Source organism: Schistocerca piceifrons, chromosome 3, assembly GCF_021461385.2.
Source record: "Schistocerca piceifrons isolate TAMUIC-IGC-003096 chromosome 3, iqSchPice1.1, whole genome shotgun sequence".
In the NCBI taxonomy this organism is placed as follows: Eukaryota; Metazoa; Arthropoda; class Insecta; order Orthoptera; family Acrididae; genus Schistocerca; species Schistocerca piceifrons.
Window position 1 is genome coordinate 176,282,038 of NC_060140.1, and position 24,305 is coordinate 176,306,342.

Consider the following 24,305-nt stretch of genomic DNA (forward strand, 5'->3'; position numbering starts at 1 on the left):
CTTCGGTGGAATACGAGACAACAGAATCAACCAAAATACTTCTCCTAAAACAAACGATGTCTCATGCCGCTGATCACGGATTTGTCATTACGGGAAGTCAAAGCGCATCTTTCATGCTTATAATGGTTGCCGATGTTACATTCATAGAAATAAAAATTGATTACGAATACTACACGCTATGAAATTAAAGGCAAATTTTATACAAACAGCAGCTCGATCAATTCAAACATTTCTCGCAATCCTGAACACACAACAGGGGTGAACTCAGTTCACAGCATGGAAAGGTAGCCTACTGAAATTGAAACAGACAAATAGTAAAATAGATATTAAAGCAGGTATTTACCAGTTTCCACCGGCGTGAGAGGTCCTTCTCCGTTTGTCAAGATATTTCGTGGCACTGGTTTATTCCTTATCAAACACTTCAATGCTATTCGCCACTTTTGAGCTTCCTTCATATTGTCTTCGTACCTGTCAAATGATCTGAATCGCAGAGTTATTGTCATTCGTTCTCTCTTCTGTCCAGATTTCATTTTAATTTTTTTGAGTACGTAGGCGTATATGTAAAGGTACGCACTTATGTCGGTCTCATCTTGTTCACTCGAATTTTCCTCAACAACTCTTAAGTCATTTCGCTTGTTGGAGCTAGGATGACATGCACACGATTTTCCTGATCTTCTTTTACTTCTCATACAGCGACAACCCACAATATCATTTATTCTAATAGTTTCAGTTTTTGTATTGCCATTACTTTCCTTTTGCAAACTCAGTCCCTTTTCTGTCAGTTTCACCCTATAGACCGTATTTTTTTTGGAAAGAATGTAAAAAGTTTCTTCAAGAACTGGACCACCGCTTATATTCCCGCCTTCCATGTTATTTATTAAACACGCGAACCATTTAAAGCAATACACATCACACACCGCTCACTTTGCAAAGCACACGCGGACTTCGCAGCGCATCCCCCCACCGCCTATTGCAGACTGGCAGGACCTTAACAAGATATGTCAGTACCAAACAAAAACACAAGCCTGAGAGTATCATACGAAAGATAGAAGTTCGAAAGAGACTTGGCAGCCATGACCTAACACAACGTTCACACGTCAGCGAAAGTATTTTCCTCGCGAAACATTTCGTAACTTGGAAACTTTAGTTTTATCCGTAGTCTTTTGAGTAGTTTTCTTGCTGTACACTATAGAAATGAAATTCTAAAAGTGGTATTTCGTTTGAATGAAGCATATTGTCTTCAATATTCTGTTAATACTTTTCAATGCTTGTATCGAATCTTTTTAGGCGTAAAGAGTTTCTGATTTCGATCTATAATTCTCAAAATTTCTGTTTTTCTCCGATCTTCCTTTTTCATAGGAATATCTGTCGTTTTCAGTCATTGCAGATGTTCATGAATCAAAATACTTTGGTGTTGTTTTCGTCTGTTTGAATTTCGCGTAGTAATGCATTCGTGACAGGTCAGTGTTTTCACGTGTGAATAAGTGAGATGCCTTAATGAAATATTGCTGGTGAACACTTTCAGTGTCATAATGTCCGGTGGCAAATCAGTAATTGTACTAACACCGAACGGCAGACGCCAAACAGTGAAGGTTACACCGAACACCACGATTTTGCAGGTATAAAAGCAAATTTAGAGCTGTATCCTATATGATTGTGTTAACAGTTGTCAGATTACTTTTAGCTGTCACTTTTTAGCATTGACTCAACAGACATACGAAGTGGAAACGCATTTAATAGCTAATGCAATCGACACATAAACGGATTTTTTTCTTGTCTTCTGCATTTGTCAGTAATATTCGCGTGAACGCTTGTTGAGTGTAGTTGGACCACACAATATACGTAGTCTGCAAACTATGAAGTCCGGAAAGAGGAAAAAAGGAATTTGTCTCTTGAGAGCTAAATGTAGCAGTATTTTTCTTTTCCACGCCCACGTACCATTTAGATAAACCTCGACCTTTGTTGTACAAAAAAGTATACCGACCAGAGCAGGAATTGATATAAAGAAATATGAATAAATAACTAAAAATTTCCGGTTGCGTTCATAGTAAGTCCTGCCGGTACTTTTCTACCGTAAATATTGAGCGTACTACAGCCAACATTATCGGCTGTGGCATGGAACATTGTGTCTTTTGGATGATTGGGAACATGGCTTAACTTGCTGAACCACAAGGAAGGTACAAAGCTCTCTTAAAACACCCTCAAGATGTGTTATGTGCCAAGGGGGTGGATGATTGTTGAGGTGAAACAGTTGCTAGTAGGCAACCTCTGGGCATCTCTCACAATTCCATTGTATGTGGAAAGCTCAGGAAAGTGAAACTCTGCCTAAGTTGACATTTAATTCCTTAGTTGCTCATGAGATTTCTATGGGGCCAACAATACACAATATGGGAAGGACGTGCCATGAGGCAGCACCTACACCCAACCAACAAAGAGAGACTGGGCAGTTAGCCCATCTGAGAAGTAACATCAGAAAGATATAAATAGGGCTCGAGTTTGCCATTATATCTTCATAGTAATGAAGACAGAGGAGTGAATCTTTGAAAAGACCTCACCTTACTATACTCACAAATATCTGGAGAGTATTGCTGGGTGTAGGGTGCAAGACTGGGGTAGTGAAAAACTGCATGAAAACGTCACTGGTACACTGGAATAAAATGGGACCATGTATTTTAACTACCTGAAACATTATTATAGGTTGTATCCACCTTAAAATTGGATCGTATGTCCCAAACTGTTATGATACATCAAATGCCAAAAATTTGGTGATAATGCAGTGTTCTGTCATGATGAGTTACATGTGGGAGTTGTGGAGGCACAACAAACGGATCAGTAGCAACTCGGACATCAGAGCTGAGCGTGAATGTGGAATACGAGCACTTTTGGAGGTAGGATTGCATCCGATCCGGAAACCACTCCGAAGCCAACAAGAGCTTCAACACTTCACTTAAATATGCATCATCACAAAAGATGATGTCTTCATGTACACAATCACCACTTTCAGCAATCAAAGAACAACATTTAACAAAATGTCATCCATAGATAAAGAAAACAGCAGTAAAACCGTCAGCTTTGTAAGCACTCAACTTTCCAATGACGATTGCAATGTTAACGACATTGATGCACCCATTGAGGAACCAGAGAATCACACTCGGACTAATGTTCCTCAGAATCTCTACTGTGCATCCTTGTGGCTGAGAGAGATGGGAAAGGAAAACCCACAACAATCTAAGGCTCTCGCCAATACGTTTCTAGACTACAGAGGAACTTAAATAGGTTCAGAAAGTTTTGGGAGAAAGAATTGAAGCTGTTGGTGCAGGAAAAACCAATTTATACCTGTTTATAAAGCACTCATTTCCAATTCACTGACAATTTTCTAAGTGGATATGCTTCTAGAAGAACAATGATATTACAGGAAAAAGACTAAGGTTAGGGTACCTCTTTTTGTTAGCTTCAGATAACCATCTTTTCCACTCCCTCTTGCCATGGATATATGGGTGAGTGCAGTGGCAGTTCATACAGCTATCAAGATCACAGTATGTTCTACGTACCTGCCACCCCACAATCCTCTGAATGAAAATGTACTGAAGAAGCTTCTTAAAGAACTCCTTTCTCCCACCCATTTCTTGCAATGGGGCAGTTCAATGCATTTGATGTGTTGTGAGGTTCAGCTACCACATGCCCCATGTTTTTAGTCATTGGGAGGCTTCTTCGTGTAGAAGAGATATCTTTTGAACTGCAGTCAGTTGATACACTCTCATACAGCTACTAGTTTGTTTTCAGCTATTGGCTTTTGCCTCGGCTCTCCAGTTCTTGCAAACTCTGTTCAGTGAGAAGAAGCTGTAGATATGAATTCCAGAGATCACTTTCCAATGTGTATCCGTCTGATGAATGAAGCTGAGCTCGAAAAGACCCCACAAAAGTCAATACTTAACAGGGCAAATTGGACACTGGCATAATCCGTATCACTTCAGGTGGGGGGGGGGGGGGGGTACCTTCATAGTCTTGGATGTTATTGAATTTAGCATATGTTGAAAGTCAGGAGTATGTAAGAAACACACATTTTTTTTTTTGTTTCTCCAAAAAAAAAAATCCTGCCCCAAGGTGCAGGCATCCAAAGATGACACTGCGAAAACCATTTTGACTATGCAATTTTTGGAAAAAAATTTAAAATGCTATGTCTCTTTAACAGTTCTAGATATTTTGTTAACAATTTTTTTATTTCAAAGATAATTGCTTTATGATTACAATGGTATCTTCTGTTTGGACATATCTGTAACAGTTGTTTTACTGTCACCTTGTGAATTTTTTTTATTTACATTTTTTATTTTTTTATTTACTTTTTTTTTTCAGAAAATGCCAATCCAGGAAAGTTAAGATTTTTCTCTGTTGATTAATACCATGTAGTACTATATTGTCTGTAAAGGAGAGCTTCCAATTTTAAGTTGGACAGGTTTATTTTAAAAAATCTTTTTTTACTTTCAAGGGTAATGTACGTCTTCACTAAAGTTGTTTCTTATTAATTTCTTTTTTACAATGTTTATTTGTATTTTCTTTGATGCAGTTAATTGTTTTCACTTTTTTTGTTGAATATTGTGCATCCTACAGGAAAAGGTGTAAGTGTTAGCTATTATTCTAGAAACATTTTCAAAGAAAACCATTTTGAACCACGTTCCATCAGTATCAAAGTACGTGGTAGGCAAATCAAGAAATGTGTGGTGTGTAAAAGGAGTCTTTGGTAGACCAGTTCCCTGTTATAGTCTTCCTGTAGAAGCAGCTTAAGTTCAAATAGTGCAGTCATTTTATCTGGAAGATAAATGGGACTGTTCTTGTCAGAGTGCCAACAAAAAAAACACACTATAACTGTAACAGTTGAAGGTCAGAAATTTGTGAAAGTGAAGAGGTACATGACTCGTAGTATTAAAGACACTTTTGCAGTTTATAAGAGCAACTATACAACTTCACATATTGGAAGATCAAAATTTTATGCACTACAACCTAAGTGGGTAGTTCCACACCCACCTAGAGATGTCTGTTTATGTATGTACTGCACAAATTTTGAACTTTGTGTGGTAACTTTGAAGATGTTACTGGAACACTTGACGTATGACACCTTGCTTGGGTGTGTCGGACCATTAGTACTCTGTGACATAAAGTGAGAGTCTTGTTTGTTTCAAGAATGTGGTGACTGCCATGGAAAGGAAGGACTGTCTTTACAGACACTTGGCCTGGAAGACGTAGCAGGTAACTCTGCAGAAATTATATGTGTGACATGGGAGGAAAGTAAACTAATTAAGAAATTTGTTGCCTTTGACAGTTTCATTGATGAACTTGGTAAATGGTCAGTGAAACGAGTAACGCACCAGCTTCTGAAGAAATTGCAACAACAAAACGTTGCAGAAGTGGAAGGATGTGTACAGGCTGAAGAACTATATTTATTGCTTCACTATGATTTTGCTGAGAGCACTGGTCTGTAATTCTACCACAAGAAGTACAAGGATATCATTGGAGTAATGACCAGGTTTCAATTTTTAAAGGAGTGACATATTTTCAAAACAAGACCACAAGTGTTGGAGTTATAAGTGATGACACAGGACATGACTCAGCACATGCTTTGCCAGCAATGTGCAAAATTCTTCAACTGCAAACAGGGGCAGAGAAGATCTCCATTATTTCTGATGGTGCTCCTAGTCATTTTAATAATCATTGTGATAGTGTGGGCGGGCTGCTGAAGCACCTTTCTACAAAACATAATCTTTCCACACCAAATACATCTGTGATTCAGAATGCTGAGGATTTTAAGAGTTTCACGAAATCTTACACATCCCCATCTTTTGTCCAAAGAGGAACTTGAAGAATTCCGTGAGCAGAAAAAAGAATAATGGTCCAGACAAACTCCTGTGAAAGGAATTAAAAGACACATTTTTGGACTCAAAATGATGAGTGAACTCATATTGCAAGCACTTCAAAGAGCAAGAAAGAAGAAATTTCGTTCATTTGGCCAACACCTCAGAAACAGTAGGATAACATTCAGATTCGTAATCTGAGAAGGGGGGGGGGGGGGAGAGAGAGAGAGAGAGAGAGAGAGAGAGAGAGAGAGAGAGAGAGAGTGTGTGTGTGTGTGTGTGTGTGTGTGTGTGTGTGTGTGTGTGTGTGTGTGTGTGTGTGTGTGTGTGTGTGTGAGAGACTGGTGGATTGCAGAAATTATAGACTCCGAGTTAAACGAAATTGTACTTTATGCTACCACATGGACCAGCTGCTGGAAATAGGTTTCCAGCTGATGGACAGCAACAATGCCACCAGTGCTCACCTCCTGTTCAGTGTTTTGAAGACTGTAAGTACTCCAGTTCCTATTGATTCAATAGGAAGGCATCACTCTATATCAAAATCATGAAAAATGAGTCTGTTACTCATCTTTCAAAACTAAAAATATGTTAAATAAGACTAGGGTTTGATTTTTATGAGCCTGTTGTGTGATAATGTGGTAATAAAACAGATTTTATGTACGGCAAAAGTTTCAACTGTTTATAAAACATGTTCAACCTACAAGTGTAAGCTCTCCTTTTCAGGGAATGTAGAATTATATGGTACTAATCAACAGAAGAAAATCAAATTTTATGGATTGGCAGTTTTGAAAAAGAGATCCATAAATTACAAAAAAAGTTAAGAATGCTATACTAAAAGAACTTTGACAGATAAGTCCAAATGGGGGATTTCTTTGTAATCATAAAGCAATTATCTTTCAAATAATAATAAAAAAATCTAGAACTGCTTCAGAGATACAGCGTTTTAAATTTTTTTCCAAAATTTTCATCGTCAAAATAGTATGCACTGTGTCATCTTTGGAGGGCTGTATCTCGGAGCAGAAATTTTTTTGGAGAAAACAAAAAAATATATGTTCCTTACTTAGTCCTTCATTTTAACATATGCTAAATTCAATAACATCAGAGACTATGAAGGTAAGATTTTTTTTCTTATCCTGCTTGAATTGATATGGACTATTCCTATACAGCCAGGACAGGTTAGACCATATTAGCTGTTGACCCACCAAATTGCTGGAGAATCCATTGCAAAGTCTAGCAATCATATCGGAAGAAAACCTGCCCCACGGTGTAATGAAGAATGCCACACAGCAATTGGAGCCAGGTGCGTAACTTTGTGGAAGTTCAAACATAGACCATCAACAGTAAATGGAACAAATTTGTGAATTCTGTTCCCCATCAACTATGCAAGTTCAGGAGTTCATGAGGAGGCTTGGAGTGCATAATCAGAAATGAATCATGTACAACGAAGTCATTTGGGATCTGCACTGAAGGACATTACATTGATCTGAATGTATTAGACCTCAGGATAAGGAGCCAGGGATGTATCAAACTGCCACTTTGGCATCTATGGAGACCCAGAGTGATATTAAGTTTTATGGAGTGCAAGAAATCTCTTATTACACATTACATTTTTAAATGTTTGTTTTCCGCAATTCTAAGCCTGTATCAAGTATTTTCGTTACGTATTTGGATTGCTTTAAGAAGGGAAATGGAGTCCGCTGTTCAGCTGTTTTCTCTGATTTTCAGAGTTTATCTTCCAGAGCTACTACAAATTATAATGCTGGGAACAAGAAGTCATGAGTGAGAAGCCATTGCAGTAGAAAGTTTCTCGTATGATCTGACTCAGGCCCTGAAATCTGTTCATCAAATATATTGAGCAGAAAAATATTCAGACCACATAAGATGCCATACAGCAGATCAAAAATAAAGGCAAAGAGCTAGTATTATGGTGGGTATCATGATAATTTGGGATATGGTAAAAAGGTGCAGCTGTCAAAGTAGCCAAGGAAGCATGTAGAGTAGGTGTTCGGATTTGGTGTGCCGTTCTCTAGCAGAGATCATGTACTTGTTGGACAGCGCTCTGGACCGTGCTTTAGTGAGAAGACAAGTGGTTGGAGATGGTAAACAAATAATTTTTGTGGAAAACTACTGAGAAAGTTCAGAGAACAGGCATTTACGATGGATTGCAGGACAGTTGTATTGGCAATAATGCATATCTCACGTAAGGACAATAAATACAAGGTAAGAGAAATCAGGATTCATATGGAAGCATATGGACAGTTTTTGTTATAAGTAAAATGGAAAAGGGAATGGTTAACAGCAATAGAAGGTACCCTCTGCTGTGTACTGTATGGTGACTTGAAGAGTACGGTATGTATGTAGATGTGCATGAAGCACCATTATTTTAAAAGTTATGTATATTGGTATTTCAAACCAAGGCACATTCTTGGCAGTTCAGTAATATTTTTCTGCTGTGTCATTGTGTTTACCTTCCCAGTTAATTCACAGTACTTTCTGAGTTATAAGCTATCATCAAGTCACTGTATCGATTTCTTCTTCTTGTTTCAAATGGGCCTACTTTGTATCATGCTTGTTCAACAGTTGGCTTTGATCTTTGTCCAGCACTGTCGCATCCTCTGCCGATATAACTCCTTCCTTTCTTTTGTCCAGGGGGTACCATTCCTTCGGGGATTTTCCTGAAATCCTCGGACTTCCTTCAGGGTACATCTCACAGACTGTCTGCTCTGGAGATAAGTTATTCCCAGTTCTTTAATGTCCTTTTCAGTTTCTGTCAGCTAAGTGGTGCGAACCTTCTTGTTTTCCCAGAAGATGAACAGGTGGTTGGTCAATCAATTTGGAGACAATCTTGCAACATGGCTATAGAAAATTATCCTTCTTTTTCTTGCTCAGTCAGAGAGCCTCTTGATACGTTCATAGAGATCAGAAGTATGTTGCCTTCTCAATTCCCCATCTTCTTCTACCAGGCCTAGGATCTTCCTGAGGAATCTCCTCTCCCTGACTTTCAATTTCTCCATCAGACCTCTCTGGTTCGTGGAAAGACATTCAATGGCATACAGGGCATCTGGTTTGTATGACTTATGTGTAGTGCTTAAGTTTCAGGTTGCGCGACAGGCATTTTTTGTTGTAGGTGTTTGTAGTTAGTCGATAGGTTAGTTCCACTTGTTGACTCTCGTGGATAATTACGTTTTTTCTGATAAGCTGGGTTCAATCCGTTCACCAAGATACCTAAACTTCTCAGTCCTTTTGATGTTTCTCTGGTCTAGTAACATCTCTCTATTAGCTTCTTTGATGTTGGTGAAGAACTATTTTCTCCAGCGACACTTGAAGACCCCCTTTGGCTGCCTGTTTGCTGAGGCAGTTTACCTGCATTGTTGCCATTTCAAGAGAATCAGCAATCAGTGCCATGTCATCTGTGAAAGCCCCGCGATCTACAATCAGTCCCTTGTTCTTACGGCCCAGATAGACACCAACCTGAACACCCAAATTGATCAGTTCCTTACGCTATTCTCTCTCAACCTTTTCAAGGCCACAGTTGAAGAGAAGTGGGGAGAGTCCATCCCCCTGGCTCACTACAGGTTTTATCTCGAAGCTTTCTGAGATCTCAACTCTAAATTTGACCTTGAAATAGGTGTTGATCAAGGTTTATTGAATGAGTCTGCAGGTTTTGTTGTCTAGTCCTAGTACCTGGAGTATTTTGTTAAGCGTTTCTCTATCAACAGAGTTGTAGGCCTTCCTGAAACTGACAAACGTGACTACCACCTTGCGTTTTTTCATCTTGGAGTATGCAAGTATTGTTTTAAGGTTGAGGATCTGTTCAGCACAGGCTCAGGTCTTCCTGAAACCTCCCTCATATTCTCCAAGTTGACTATCCAGTCGATCTTCTGCCCTTATTACTAATATTTTGGAGAGAATCTTGTATGTTACCGAAATGAGGAATTCCACGGTAGTTGTTCAGATCAGTAAAATTTCCCTTTTCGTGAAGCAGATGGATCAGAGCCGTGTTCCAATCAGGTAGTAATTTTTCTGTTTTCCAGATGTCCTTGGCCAAGGCATTTCTTCCAGCGCATTTCCAGTGTTGAACAATGATAGTCCTCTCCAGCTGCCTTATTATTCTTTCAAAGTTGAATTATTTGTCCAACTTCTTCCAATGAAGGAGGCAGCGAGTCTGGGTTTGGTGTGTTTTTTTTGGAGTCAAAGTCTTCACTGGGTGGATCACAGTTGAGTAGGTTTGTAAAGTACTGAGCAAAGAGATGGCAGTTGTCCTTGTTGTTAAAAACCAGTTTGCCCTGTGAGTGTGTGAAGTGGAGGCTTGGCAGATTGTATTTTCTGAGTGTATACTTGAAGGCTTTGTAGAAATCACAGGAATTATACCTAGCAAAGCTCTCTTCAATTCGGGTTACTTGGTTTTGTGTGAAGATCCATGTGGTTCCTTGAATTATCTTGGCTGTAAGCCTTCTGTGTTCCAAAAAGTTCTCCCAATTTTTCTTGGTTTTCTTACAATTCCACTTCCCCCAGAGTGTCTGTCTTTGGGCTATTGCATTGTCACAGTCTTCATTCCATTACGGATGCTTCCTTCTTCTCATGAGGGAGTGAATCATTGGGCGTCTTAACAAGTCTTCTTCAGTTGGTCCCAGCTGTTTAAATCTGTACTGTTCTGTCTCTGGCTTACTTCTTGTCTGTTCGTAAGTCGCTTTTTGTCAAATCTTAAATTTAGATGACCCCTATATAGACTGTGTAACAAATGCAGAATTTCTAGGAATGAATATTGATTCTCAGTTGAAGTGGTGTGAACACACAAAGGTACTAGCAAAAAGAAGTCATCAGCATGTTATGCCCTTAGAATCCTATCATCAGTGTGTAACATGCAGTGTCTTTTAGTTACAATTTATTCATATGTACACTCATTTCTTAGCTATGGCATTCTTTTTTGGGGACACACACACAAAATATGAACACAATTTTCAAATTCCAGAAAAGACCCATAAGAATAATAACCAAAAATACTAGTTGAGCTCATTGTAAAGATCTGTTCAAAACAAAGGGGATTTTAACTACTCCATGTGAATACATTTACCAGTCAGTTGTACACATCAAAAATAACATTGGTAATTACTGCATAAACAGCTCTGTCCATGACAATGCAACAAAAGATAGACTCAGCTTACAATTACCAAGAAAAAATAAACATAAAACTCAGAACAGCATTTTCTACCAAGGAATAAAACTGTACAATAAATTACCAAAAGAGATTAAAGAAATTGCAAAATACACTTATTTAAAAAGGAAGCTAAAAAGTACCTGTTATGCAGTACATTTTATAGATTGAAGGATTACTTAGATAAAACAAAGTAGGGGTTTGATAAAAAAGTTATACAAATAAATAATAATAATAATAATAATAATAATAATAATAATAATAATAATAATAATATTATAAAACATCCAACATTCCCCATAACATCTTCACTTTATGCTTTTTCCCTTCTTTTTTCCTTTCTAGAAATACTGAGTGCCAAGCTATGCATAGCACAATACTAACACCTCTTCCTCTTTCTGAGCTCAATGTGTCACTCATTATGGAGGGATGCTGACTCAGTTTTTCATGATAGCAAATGGGAAGTTGCGGTACAGAGAGAGAGAGAGAGAGAGAGAGAGAGAGAGAGAGAGAGAGAGAGAGAGAGAGAGTGTGAGTGGAGGGGGGGGGGGGGGTGTTTACGCACGTGTTTGTGTGTGTGTGTAGTGAGTGAAGTGTTATGAAACAATGTGTGTATAGTGTGTGCATTGATTGATGATGAGATATGAGTGAACAGAGTGCTATTACATTATTTAATAAGTTATTTGTAAAAAAAGTATTGTATACCAGGAGTAAATCTAATGATTGTCTATAACTAGAAGTCTCTAAATATATGTGCATAAGAGTTACTTTATTTTAAATTGATCTAAACTTGTAAATACTTTGACTGGTCCTATATCCTTGTAAAAAGAGATCTACGGATGAATAAAGCTACTGCTACTGCTACTACTACAACTACTACTACTACAACTACTACTACAACTACAATAATTCTTGTAGAAGAATAAGACTGAGTTACCAGTAACCTAACTGATCCTAATATATTTCTAAATATTATAAATAATATAATATAAATAAATTACCTATTTGGCAACATTCATTTGTTTATGTTGGTGACAGACTGACATTATCTTTTTGTTTCATTATAGGTCCTCGAAGAAGTATGCCGTAAGCATGGATTTCAAGCAGAAGAATATGACATTAAGTATGTTCAAGTGTTTTAAGATATAGTCTAGTTTGACTAGTTATACAGTTTGTAATAGATACAGGGTGTTTCAAAAATGACCGGTATATTTGAAACGGCAATAAAAACTAAACGAGCAGCGATAGAAATACACCATTTGTTGCAATATGCTTGGGACAACAGTACATTTTCAGGCGGACAAACTTTCGAAATTACAGTAGTTACAATTTTCAACAACAGATGGCGCTGCAAGTGATGTGAAAGATATAGAAGACAACGCAGTCTGTGGGTGCGCCATTCTGTACGTCGTCTTTCTGCTGTAGGCGTGTGCTGTTCACAACGTGCAAGTGTGCTGTGGACAACATGGTTTATTCCTTAGAACAGAGGATTTTTCTGGTGTTGGAATTCCACCGCCTAGAACACAGTGTTGTTGCAACAAGACGAAGTTTTCAACGGAGGTTTAATGTAACCAAAGGACCGAAAAGCGATACAATAAAGGATCTGTTTGAAAAATTTCAACGGACTGGGAACGTGACGGATGAACATGCTGGAAAGGTAGGGCGACCGCGTACGGCAACCACAGAGGGCAACGCGCAGCTAGTGCAGCAGGTGATCCAACAGCGACCTCGGGTTTCCGTTCGCCGTGTTGCAGCTGCGGTCCAAATGACGCCAACGTCCACGTATCGTCTCATGCGCCAGAGTTTACACCTCTATCCATACAAAATTCAAACGCGGCAACCCCTCAGCGCCGCTACCATTGCTGCACGAGAGACATTCGCTAACGATATAGTGCACAGGATTGATGACGGCGATATGCATGTGGGCAGCATTTGGTTTACTGACGAAGCTTATTTTTACCTGGACGGCTTCGTCAATAAACAGAACTGGTGCATATGGGGAACCGAAAAGCCCCATGTTGCAGTCCCATCGTCCCTGCATCCTCAAAAAGTACTGGTCTGGGCCGCCATTTCTTCCAAAGGAATCATTGGCCCATTTTTCAGATCCGAAACGATTACTGCATCATGCTATCTGGACATTCTTCGTGAATTTGTGGCGGTACAAACTGCCTTAGACTACACTGCGAACACCTCGTGGTTTATGCAAGATGGTGCCCGGCCACATCGCACGGCCGACGTCTTTAATTTCCTGAATGAATATTTCGATGATCGTGTGATTGCTTTGGGCTATCCGAAACATACAGGAGGCGGCGTGGATTGGCCTCCCTATTCGCCAGACATGAACCCCTGTGACTTCTTTCTGTGGGGACACTTGAAAGACCAGGTGTACTGCCAGAATCCAGAAACAATTGAACAGCTGAAGCAGTACATCTCATCTGCATGTGAAGCCATTCCACCAGACACGTTGTCAAAGGTTTCGGGTAATTTCATTCAGAGACTACGCCATATTATTGCTACACATGGTGGATATGTGGAAAATATCGTACTATAGAGTTTCCCAGACCGCAGCGCAATCTGTTGTTGACAATTGTAACTACTGTAATTTCGAAAGTTTGTCTGCCTGAAAATGTACTGTTGTCCCAAGCATATTGCAACAAACGGTGTATTTCTATCGCTGCTCGTTTCGTTTTTATTACCGTTTCAAATATACCGGTCATTTTTGAAACACCCTGTATCATAGTTATTTAAAATTAGATTTTACGGGCTACAATTAGTTCGTTTGTGACTTCTCTTCTGTGGCTCACTATGCCCTATACAGTCAAGTTCAACATTAGATATTATTAAAAACAAATGGGCAGCTGATTGGGAGGATAGTAATTGATACACAGTCTAATGCTTGTCATTCAGCTGTTTCACACTACAAATATAGTGCTCAACCCTTAAACAAGACTATGACCAGTACTCTCCACATCTCTGCTGCATATGCACTAAATCTCGATAAAAAATGTAGTATGGATAATTGGTTGAAATTCATATGAAGTCACAGGGATTTGGTGATGTTCATAATTAGCATTTTTCCCTTCATGAATGTAGTGTTGTATCAACTGAGTAATACACATCTTTGTTTCTTTTTAGTGTATACCAAAATCTTCGAATTTTTTCCATTTCTCTTCGGTTGGGTAAAAAAAGTAAAGCCAACATGGGAAAATACTTCCTCACAGCAACATTCTTCAATAAATGTGTCGTAAGAGTCGACTAAAAGGAGTACCAAATGTTTCGGCCCTTATCTGACGGTCCCCTCTGTTGTTTGATCACCATATTTCAAAATTATTCTAAAGAGTGAGCCAATTGGGGAAGGGCGCCTTACTTCGCGCATTGTGTCCATCATGCATTGAGACATTTAGGCAGCTTATTCGTCGTTGCATTGCAGTCCCGCCCACTCTCCATCTCTTGGGCGAGGATACATTCCTGGGTGCGATTTCCACCATGCACTCTGCAGTGTCGCTTTCTACGCTGATGACGACCATGGACCTCTTGCCACCTAATATCCAGCACGGTAGCCAGTCTGTTGTGGTGGGGCCGCCATTTATCCTGTTGGTTGTAGCCTCCTGACAACACAGGGATCGCTCTACTGATGACTGCACCTTCAACTCACCACGTATGCCAAGGAGTAGATGCCTATCTCCCTGGGACATCAGGATGCCCGGCAATGGCCATCCTGCCAGGTGGCCCCTGCTGTGGCTGGGTGGCGCCCATGGGGAGGTCCCTTGGTCGGAGTAGGTGGCATCAGGGTGGATGACAAGCAATGAAGCGTGGCACATCTTATCGTACTGGTGGCCAACCACCAGCAGTCTCTAAGCATTCGAAGGCTCGCTTTAATGCAAACATGTATGACCCCAAATCGTTCCCCTCCCTGGCCACATCATGGGAGGAATGGAAGGCTATGAATGGCAGCGAGACGTATTCGCCCCGGTATGTCGTCTGTACGAGAGCTGATGGGGAATCCTTTGTGTCCACGAAGCCTCAGTTCTTCGTAGAGCATTTAGAGGACGAGTTTGGGGAGGTGGAGGGCTTGTCAAAAATGCGGTCCTGGTCAGTCTTGATATAAACAGCATCCTCTACCCATTGACGGGCATTACTCGCTTGTAAGAAATTGGGTGATGTTTCTGTTACTATCACACCCCATAAAAGCTTAAATATGGTCCAGGGCATTACCTTTCACAGGGACCTTCTTTTAAAGTCCGATGACGAGCTGTGCACCAACTTAGAGCGATGAGATGTCCATTTCGTCTGGCGCGTCCACTGGGGTCCAAGGGATAATCAGGTTGCCACCGGTGCCTTCATCTTGGCCTTCGAGGGTGACACATGACCCGAGAAGGTGAAGGTGATGATCTACTGCTGTGATGTCAAGCCATATATCCCTCCCCCGATGCAGTGCTTGAAGTGTTGGAAGTTCGGCCATACGTCTTCCCGCTGTGCTTCCAGCCTCATATGTCATGATTGTAGTCGTCCATCCCATCCCGATACTCCATGTGCCCCACCTCCCATCTGTGTCAACTGCGGAGAGCACCATCCCTCTTGCTCGCTGGACTGTAAGATTCTACAGAAGGAGCGGAAAATAATGGAATACAAGACCCTGGACCGACTGACCTACACTGATGCTAAATGGAAATTTGAACGGCTTCATCCGGTGCGCATGAGTCATCTTATGCTGTCACTGTCACTCCTGTTACAGCTCCATCCATTGCACCACATACAGTCAGCTCTCAGAGCCGAATGACCACACCTGCCCCCATGATGGTTGGGGGCACTTCCCTCCCTGTTGCTCCCGCACCACCTACATCGGGAGCAGCACCCCGCCAACCATCAGGGCCACCAGTCCCCACTTCTAAGCTGGAGAAGTGTAAGTCTTCACTCCCTTCCCAGGTTCCTACCAGTGGCAAACCAGATACCCCCCAGGGGCTGAAGAAGCCCTAGGTAGCTGGTCGTAGGACTTCATGGTCCTCTTCGGTCCCGGAGACTGGATCAAAGAAGCCCTCCCAGCAAGGGCAACCAAAGGAAATTGCAATGGCACCCACTCGACCGCTACCTACAAGCTCTGTGTCTGAGGATGCTGTGGAGATTCTGGCATCCGCTGAGGACCTAGATCTCGCCGGTCCTCAGACATGATGGATGTTGCTCCCGTCGGTACTCAATCGGTGGCAGCAAGTGGCCCAGCGGTGTAATCTGCCTCCTTGGTCCCTTCACGCCTTTCTCGGCCATGGACAATGTCATTCTCCAGTGGAACTGCAGTGGTTTATCCACCATCTCGCTGAGCTCCGACAACTTCTCAGCCTTCACCCTTTCCTCTGCATTGCTCTTCAGGAAACTTGGTTTCCGGCGATATGAACCTCCGCCCTCCGTAGCTGTTGGGGTTATTATAAGAACCGGGCAGCTTATGAGAGGGTATCTGGTGGTGTCTGCATCTACGTCCTTCACTCTCTTTACAGCGAGTCTGTCTCTCTAGAAACACCTTTAGAGGCTGTCGCTGTTCGGGTTTGGACGCCTCAGGCTGTTACTGGCTGCAGTCTTCCGCAGCATGTCTTGGCTGCGCTGATAGCCCAATTGCCGCCACCTTTTCTGTTACTGAGTGGCTTCAATGCCCATAACCCTCTGTGGGGTGGATCAGTGGCAACAGGCCAAGGTAGCATCATTGAACAAGTATTGGCTCAGCTTGACCTTTCTCCTTTAAATACTGGTGCCTTCACACATTTTAGTGCGGTGCATGGCACGTACTCAGCCATCGACCTTTCGATCTGCAGCCCTAGCCTATTACCATCTGTCCAATGGAATGTGCATGACGACTTGTGCGGTAGTGACCACTTTCTGGTCTTTCTGTCACTGCCACAGTGTCACTCTTCTGGGCGCCTCTGCAGATGGGCTACGGATAAGGCTGACTGGGACTTGTTCACCTCCATTGCCACTATTGAGCCTCTTTCCAATGACTCCATTGATGCGGTGGTTCACTCGGTCACCACCGGCATCATTACTGCCGCAGAATCTGCCATTCGCTGTTCTTCTGGGTCCCATCGGCGGAAGACTGTGCCTTGGTGGGTGCTCGAGATCACTGAAGCAATTAAAGATCGCAGGCGAGCACTCCAGTGTCACAAGCGGCATCCCTCATTGGCACACCTCATTGCCTTTAAACGGCTCCATGCGTGAGCCCGCCTCCACATTCACAAACGCAAGCAGGAGTGCTGGGAAAGGTATACCTCTCCATCGCAGGTTTGAGCCAAGATTAGGCGACTCTATGGCTATCAGACCCCCATCAGCGTACCTGCGATTTCACTAACTGGAGCAGTCTGTGCTGACTCCAACACAATTGCAAACCGCTTAGCGGAGCGTTTTGCTCGGAGTTCTGCTTCTGCGAATTACCCACTGGCCTACCGCTCCCTGAAACAGCAGTTGGAATGTCGGAGCCTTTCATTTCACACAAACCTCTCTGAATCGTACAATGCTCCTTCAGTTAGTGGGAATTCCATAGTGCCCCAGCCGCTTGTCCTGATACGGCTCTCGCATCCACTGTCAGATGCTCAAACACCTCTCGGTGGACTGCCAGCGACACCTCCTAGACCTTTTCAACCGTATCTGGGTTGAGGGTGAGTTCCCGTCGCAATGGCGGGAAAGTGTCGTAATCCCCGTGTTAAAAGCTGGCAAGAACCTACTGGAAGTGGACAGCTACCGCCCCAATAGCCTCACCAACATTCTTTGCAAGTTGCTCGAACGCATGGTGAGCCAGAGGTTGAGTTGGCTACTTGAGTCTCGGGGCCTTCTGGTTCCGTCTCAGGGTGGGTTGCTTAAGGGCCGCTCTGCCGCCGATAATCTGGTGTGCCTGGAGTCTGCCATCCATACAGCCTTTGCCTGCCGTCAGCATCTGGTCGCGTCTTTTTTGACATGCAGAAGGCATAAGATAAGACATGGCGACATCACATCCTCTGTACGCTTTATGGTTGGTGTCTTCGTGGTCCGCTCCCAATTTTTATACAAAATGTTCTGTCGCTTCGTTCCTGCTGCGTGCAAGTTGCAGCCTCCCATAGTTCCTTCCTAGTCCAGGAGAATGGGGTACTGCAAGGATCTGTCTTAAAGTGTCTGCCTCTTTTTAATTACAATTAATGGGCTCAATGCGGCAGTGGGAACGTCCTTGTATGCTGACGACTTCTGCCTATACTTTAGCTCCACTGGCATTGCAGCTGCTGAATGGCAGCTGCAGGGCGCTATTCGCAAGACGCAGTCTTGGGCTGTAGCGCATGGCTTCCAGTTTTTGGCTGCCGAGACCTGTGTTATGCATTTCTGCCGGCGACGCACTGTTCACCCTGAGCCACGGCTTTATCTTGACAGCGAACCTGTTGTTGTGTTGGAGACACATCGGTTTTTGGGATTGGTTTTTGATACCCGGTTGACATGGTTCCCTCATATTCGGCAGCTTAAACAGACATGCTGGTGGCATCTTAACGCTCTTCGTTGCTTGAGTCACGTCAGCTGGGGTGCCGATCGGTCTACCCTTCTATGACTGTACCAGGCGTTAATTCAGTCCCGTCTAGATTATGGGAGCCTGGCTTACAGTTCGGTATCAACTTCCGCTTTACAGTTGCTTGACCCCATCCTTCACAGTGGGATCCGATTCGCCACTGGAGCTTTCCAGACAAGCCCTGTCAACAGCATACTTGTGGAGGCAGGTGTCCCTCCATTGCGGTTCTGGCGCCAACGATTACTGGCCGCTTATGCTACACATGTTTGTAGCTTGCCCGGGCATCACAATTATCGTCTCCTGTTCCCTCAGTCAGTCGTCCATCTTCCGGAACGGTGGCCCCGGTTAGGGTGTACTGTCACAGTTAGTGTCAGAGCTCTTCTCTCTGGGCTTGAGGTTTTCCTTCTTCCACCTCTTTTCTGGGCCCCTCTGTGTATACCCCCGTGGTGTGTGCCCCGCCCATGCCTTCGGCTCGATTTGGCATAGGGCTCAAAGGGCTCAGTCCTCCGCCGCCACTTTCTTTCAACCCTTGCCGCATTTCAAGGCTCTGACGTTGTCTATACTGATGATTCACTGGTTGCTGGTCGTGTCGGTTATGCTCTTACTCTAGGGGATCATTGTAAACAACACTCATTGCTGGCTGGCTGCAGTGTTTTCACTGCCGAGCTGGTCGCCATCACTCGTGCCCTAGAGTATATCTGCTCCTGCTCAGGTGGGTCCTTCGTTATCTGTAGTGACTCCCTGAGCGGCTTAAGAGCTATCAACTAGTGTTTCCCTCACTCTCGTCCGGTGGTGGCTATCCAGGAGTCCCTCCATACTCTTGCCCGTTGTGGCCGCTCTTTGGTCTTTGTGTGGACCCTGGGTCATGTCGGCATCCCGGGAAATGAATGTGTTGACACGCTAGCCAAACAGGCTGTCGGTGCACCAGCCTTGGAGATTGGCCTTTCGGAGAGTGACCTCAGGTCAGTTTTGCGGCAGAAGGTACTTTGCACCTGGCGTGAAGAATGGCGCACCCATCCTTCACCCAACAAGCTTCAGGCCATCAAGGAGGCTGCCAGTGCGTGGCGCTCCTTCTTGCAGGTCTCTCGCAAGGACTCTGTTGTCCTCTGCCGGCTGTGCATTGGCCATACCTGGATAACACACAGCTATTTATTGCGCCGAGAGGACCCACCTTTGTCACTGTGGGTCAGCTTTGATGGTGGTCCAAATCTTGTTGGACTGCCTACTTTTAACTCCGCTCAGGCAGACGTTTGCGCTGCCTGATACGCTTTCTGCACTTTTATCAAATGATGTTGCGATGGCAGATTTAGTTTTGGGTTTTATTCGTGTAGGGGGTTTTAATCGCTAGATCTAAGTGTTTGTCCTTTATTTGTGTTTAGTCTGGACTTTGGCCTACGATTTTAGACTGGGGTTTTTAGTTCGTTTCTTGGTGGTTGGCTTTTCCTTTTTTGTTTCTATGGTCGGCCAACCACTGACACACTTGGTGTGATTTTAATTCCTTTTTTCTGGTCTCTTTCTGTGCCTTTCTTGTCCTGTGTCATCTCCATTGTTTGTTCCTATTCTTTGTGGGTATTTAAAAGTTCATGGAAAAAGGGACTGATGGCCCTAGTAGTCTGGTCCCTTCAATCCCACAAACCACTCAACCAATAAATGTTTCTTATACTTCTTCTTGTGCTATTTTTGGCAGAGAATGTTGTCAAAAGTTAGTTTTCAATCAAATCTGATCCGTCAGTAGAAATGAGGAAACATTATCCGAAAAAAATAGAACTGCCTTATTTTCCCTGGGCAATACCTACTTCTTTTTATTTCGTCATATAGTAGTGTCTCTTACTCATGTTTTGTGAGTCTGTATTTGTGGCTTTCTGTTTGATGATGATACACACCTATTTTTTAAGAGAGAATGATAATTTGTGCTAACTAGTACCTACTTGTACATCCACTGTTGATCTGTTTTGCTGAGTAAATATTTATTACACATATTCAGTTGCCAAGCAATGAGTGTTCTATAGCATTTAATTATTTTGGTTGATTGGAGAAGTGTGTGTGTGCGCTTCATACTTAAGCATAGTCTGCTAGCCAGCTCACTTAAAGAGATTATGTGACTTTGCACTGTTATTCCTATCCAAAGATTAATGTTACTATGTGCTAAGTGTTCGTCATCATATTTGTTGAGATGTTACTGACATCTGATTTTTAGATTTACTAAGTGATGTTATCATTTACTACACTACCGGCCATTAAAATTGCTACACCAAGAAGAAATGCAGATGATAAACGGGTATTCATTGGACAAATATATTATACTAGAACTGACACGTGATTACATATTCACGCAGTTTGGGTGCATAGGTCCTGAGAAATCAGTACCCAGAACAACCACCTCTGGCCGTAATAACAGCCTTGATACACCTGGCCATTGAGTCAAACAGAGCTTGGATGGCGTGTACAGGTACAGCTGCCAATGCAGCTTCAACACGATACCACAGTTCATCAAGAGTAGTGACTGGCGTATTGTGATGAGCCAGTTGTTCGGCCACCATTGACCAGACGTTTTCAATTGGTGAGAGATCTGTAGAATATGCTGGCCAGGGCAGCAGTCAAACATTTTCTGTATCCAGAAAGGCCCGCACAGGACCTACGACACGCAGTCATGCATTATCCTGCTGAAATGTAGGGTTTCGCAGGGATCAAATGAAGGGTAGAGCCACGGGTCGTAACACATCTGAAATATAACGTCCACTGTTCAAAGTGCCGTCAATGTGAACAAGAGGTGACAGAGACGTGTAACCAGTAGCACCCCATACCATCACGCCGGTTGATATGCCAGTATGGCGATAACGAATACATGCTTCCAATGTGCGTTCATCGCAGTGTCACCAAACACAAATGCGCCCATCATGTTGCTGTAGACAGAACCTGGATTCACCCGAAAAAATGACGTTTTGCCATTCGTGCACCCAGGTTCGTCGTTGAGTACACCATTGCAGGTGCTCCTGTCTGTGATGCAGCATCAAACGTCGTCAAACTGTTCACGCAGATGGTGTTGTCTTGCAAACGCCCCCATCTGTTGACTCATGGATTGAGACGTGGCTGCACGATCCATTACACCCATGCGGATAAGATGCCTGTCATTTCGAGCGCTAGTGATACGAGGGATCCAGCATGGCGTTCCGTATTACCCTCCTGAACCCACCGATTCCATATTCTGCTAACAGTCATTGGATCTCGACCAACGCAAGCAGCAATGTCGCGATACAATAAACCGCAATCACAATAGGCTACAATCCAATCTTTATCAAAGTCGGAAACGTGATGGTACGCGTTTCTCCTCCTTACACGAGGCATCACAACAGCGTTTCACCAGGCAACGCCGGTCAACTGTTTGTGTATGAGAAATCGGTTAGAAACTTTCCTCATGTCAGCACACTGTAGGTGTCGCCACCGGTGCCAACCTTGTGTGAATGCTCTGAAAACCTAATCGTTTGCATATCGCAGCATCTCCTTCCTGTCGGTTAAATTTCATGTCTGTAGCACGTCATCTTCGTGGTGTAGCAATTTTAATGATGCCAGATGGCACCATACATCCGTTGCATGAGACAGTGCTTTAGTTGCCTCTACTTTGGACATGGCAGCAAACAATGCAAGTGTGGGATTAGCAGTACTGAATGTAGTGCTTGTCATACAGTTGAGTCTTGTGATGCTCCTGATATTAAGTATACCAATTAAATCGGTGAACACTTCCCCACATATGATTACAATGAATTTGGCTGCAAATTCATTTCCTCCATTTCAGATAGTTTGTTCAAGCATATTGAAATATGACAGAAAAGACTGGGAACCAGTATTTGACACAGCTAAAAGAGGAGGCTGTCAGTATTCCTCCTTGCCTGGTTCATGGTCATGTTGGAAAAAGGAAGGAAGATTAGGTCTGATGTCCTGTTGACATCGAGGTCATTAGAGATGGAGCACAAGCTCAGATTGTGTCAAGGGTGGGGAAGGAAATGTATTGTGCCCTTTCAAAGGAGCCATCCTGATATTTGCCTGGAATGATTTTGGGAAATCATGGAAAATCTAAATCAGGATGGCTAGACGCTGGTTTGAACTGTCATCCTCCCAAATGAGAGTCCAGTGTGCTAACTGCTGTGCTGCTTTGCTTGGTGGTCATGTTCTAAAAAAAAGCTTCAATGACCATTCCAAGGAACACTGTTCGCCTTTCCCAAAATTAACTGCTTATGATACTATGCAACCTGGAATGCTTTTGTGCTATTGATGTAAAGGGGGGCAGAATTAAGTGTATTTTGACAACAGTTCAAAGAAAAAAAAAGTGTCTCAAATTCAAATATGTCAGCACTAGAGTGAAGCAGATCTTTAAACTATGCAAAACTGAATCTTGGAAGTAATTCTGTGCCCCACTGATGGTCAGTGCTGACATGATGGACATATGGCAGAAAATCAGGAGCTCTATAAACAGAAAATGCACCCAAAAAATTGGATAGACAGTCACAGGCTGTACGGTGGACTTTGTGGACATAATCACTTCATCGTCTGTGAAGCCTACAGAAATTTAATTCAACCTCACTGTGAAAGATTACTCTCTAAACACACACTCATTACAATGAGGGAACTGCAACTGGCAATGAAAAACTCTTTTCCTTTCTTTGATTGACAACATTTTTTAACCTGTGTTCACACACTTGTCATCAAACCCATTACAACGTCTATGAATTCTCTATTAAATGTGGCCTATGAATTGCTCCTGGTGGTATGGGTTTTGCAAATCATTGTGCCCATACTAAAGCAAGGAAAAGAACACAGTATTGTCAGGCTATAGGCTAACTGCACCAAACTCATTTGTTAGAAAAAACTCTAGAATGTATTGTTCAGGCACAAAAGGATTAATGGCTAGAACAGTATTACTTACTGCCAAACACACACAGTGTCATCAGAAAAGGTTGGAGAGCATATGACAGTAGCACAGTACTAACAAATATTATCATGGTCCTGTTGTCTCTGGGCAGCCTTCTCAATATAGTCTCCACATCTCATTTGTGTACGACAGTGGAAAAGTCGCTAAACATATGCTTAACATTCTAGAGTACCTGATACAGGCAAATCTTGTTATGTGTGATTGTTACATTCTGCACAGTCATCACACATGCAGAATTTGCGTAAATTAAGTTATTTTATGTGTAAAATACGGGATTAGGTTCTCATCTACTCACATATCAAGTTTCAAGTTGCAGTGTTTCTTAGTATTTTTACCAAAAGTAACTATTATCATTTTAGTGAAACACATTTTAATGTGAAATTTATACACATTCTAATTTAACACTGAAACACACAATAATTCACTGAAGTTGTTGTTATTCCATCTCCAATGAACTCTCAGCCTGCTCGTCACAACTCTTTAGTGCCCTAGGATTCTGAGATTGGTAGATTAAAAGGGGGTTTTAATTTTCAATCAGCCACAACATTTCCTCAGAAAATAAGGGTGTATCAGTCCTTGGCAGCCTTAAATCCAGGTGCTGTTTTTTCTTCAGTAGAAACGATTGTATGGCTCGGCACTTCTTTCTAAAATAAGCCCATTTCAGCAAGGTTGAAAATATGCTTTGCAGTGTAGCATTTTTCTGTCACAATTCCTTTAAACCTCTTTCTAATTCTTCAGCCCCCAACATCTGCTGCAGCTGCCTCTCATGTCATTATATTATTGTGAAAGCCAAAACTATGCTTGAAGTGCTCAAACCAACCAGGGCTGGCCAAGAAAGGTGCTGGATCATCCTCTTCTTTTATGAAAACT

At 42.4% G+C, this 24,305-nt stretch overlaps 1 protein-coding gene across 1 annotated transcript in view; it reads left to right on the forward strand.

Annotated features, from left to right (window-relative positions):
* The first annotated feature begins 1,377 nt into the window (after positions 1–1,377).
* The window catches only part of LOC124789865 (tether containing UBX domain for GLUT4), a 55,354-nt gene continuing 32,426 nt past the window's right edge, over positions 1,378–24,305 (forward strand). Inside the window, exons 1-2 of the mRNA XM_047257377.1 lie at positions 1,378–1,619; positions 12,069–12,124. Of these exons, the coding sequence (XP_047113333.1) occupies positions 1,533–1,619; positions 12,069–12,124 (143 nt within the window). The 5' untranslated portion in view covers positions 1,378–1,532. The remainder of the gene's footprint in view (positions 1,620–12,068; positions 12,125–24,305) is intronic.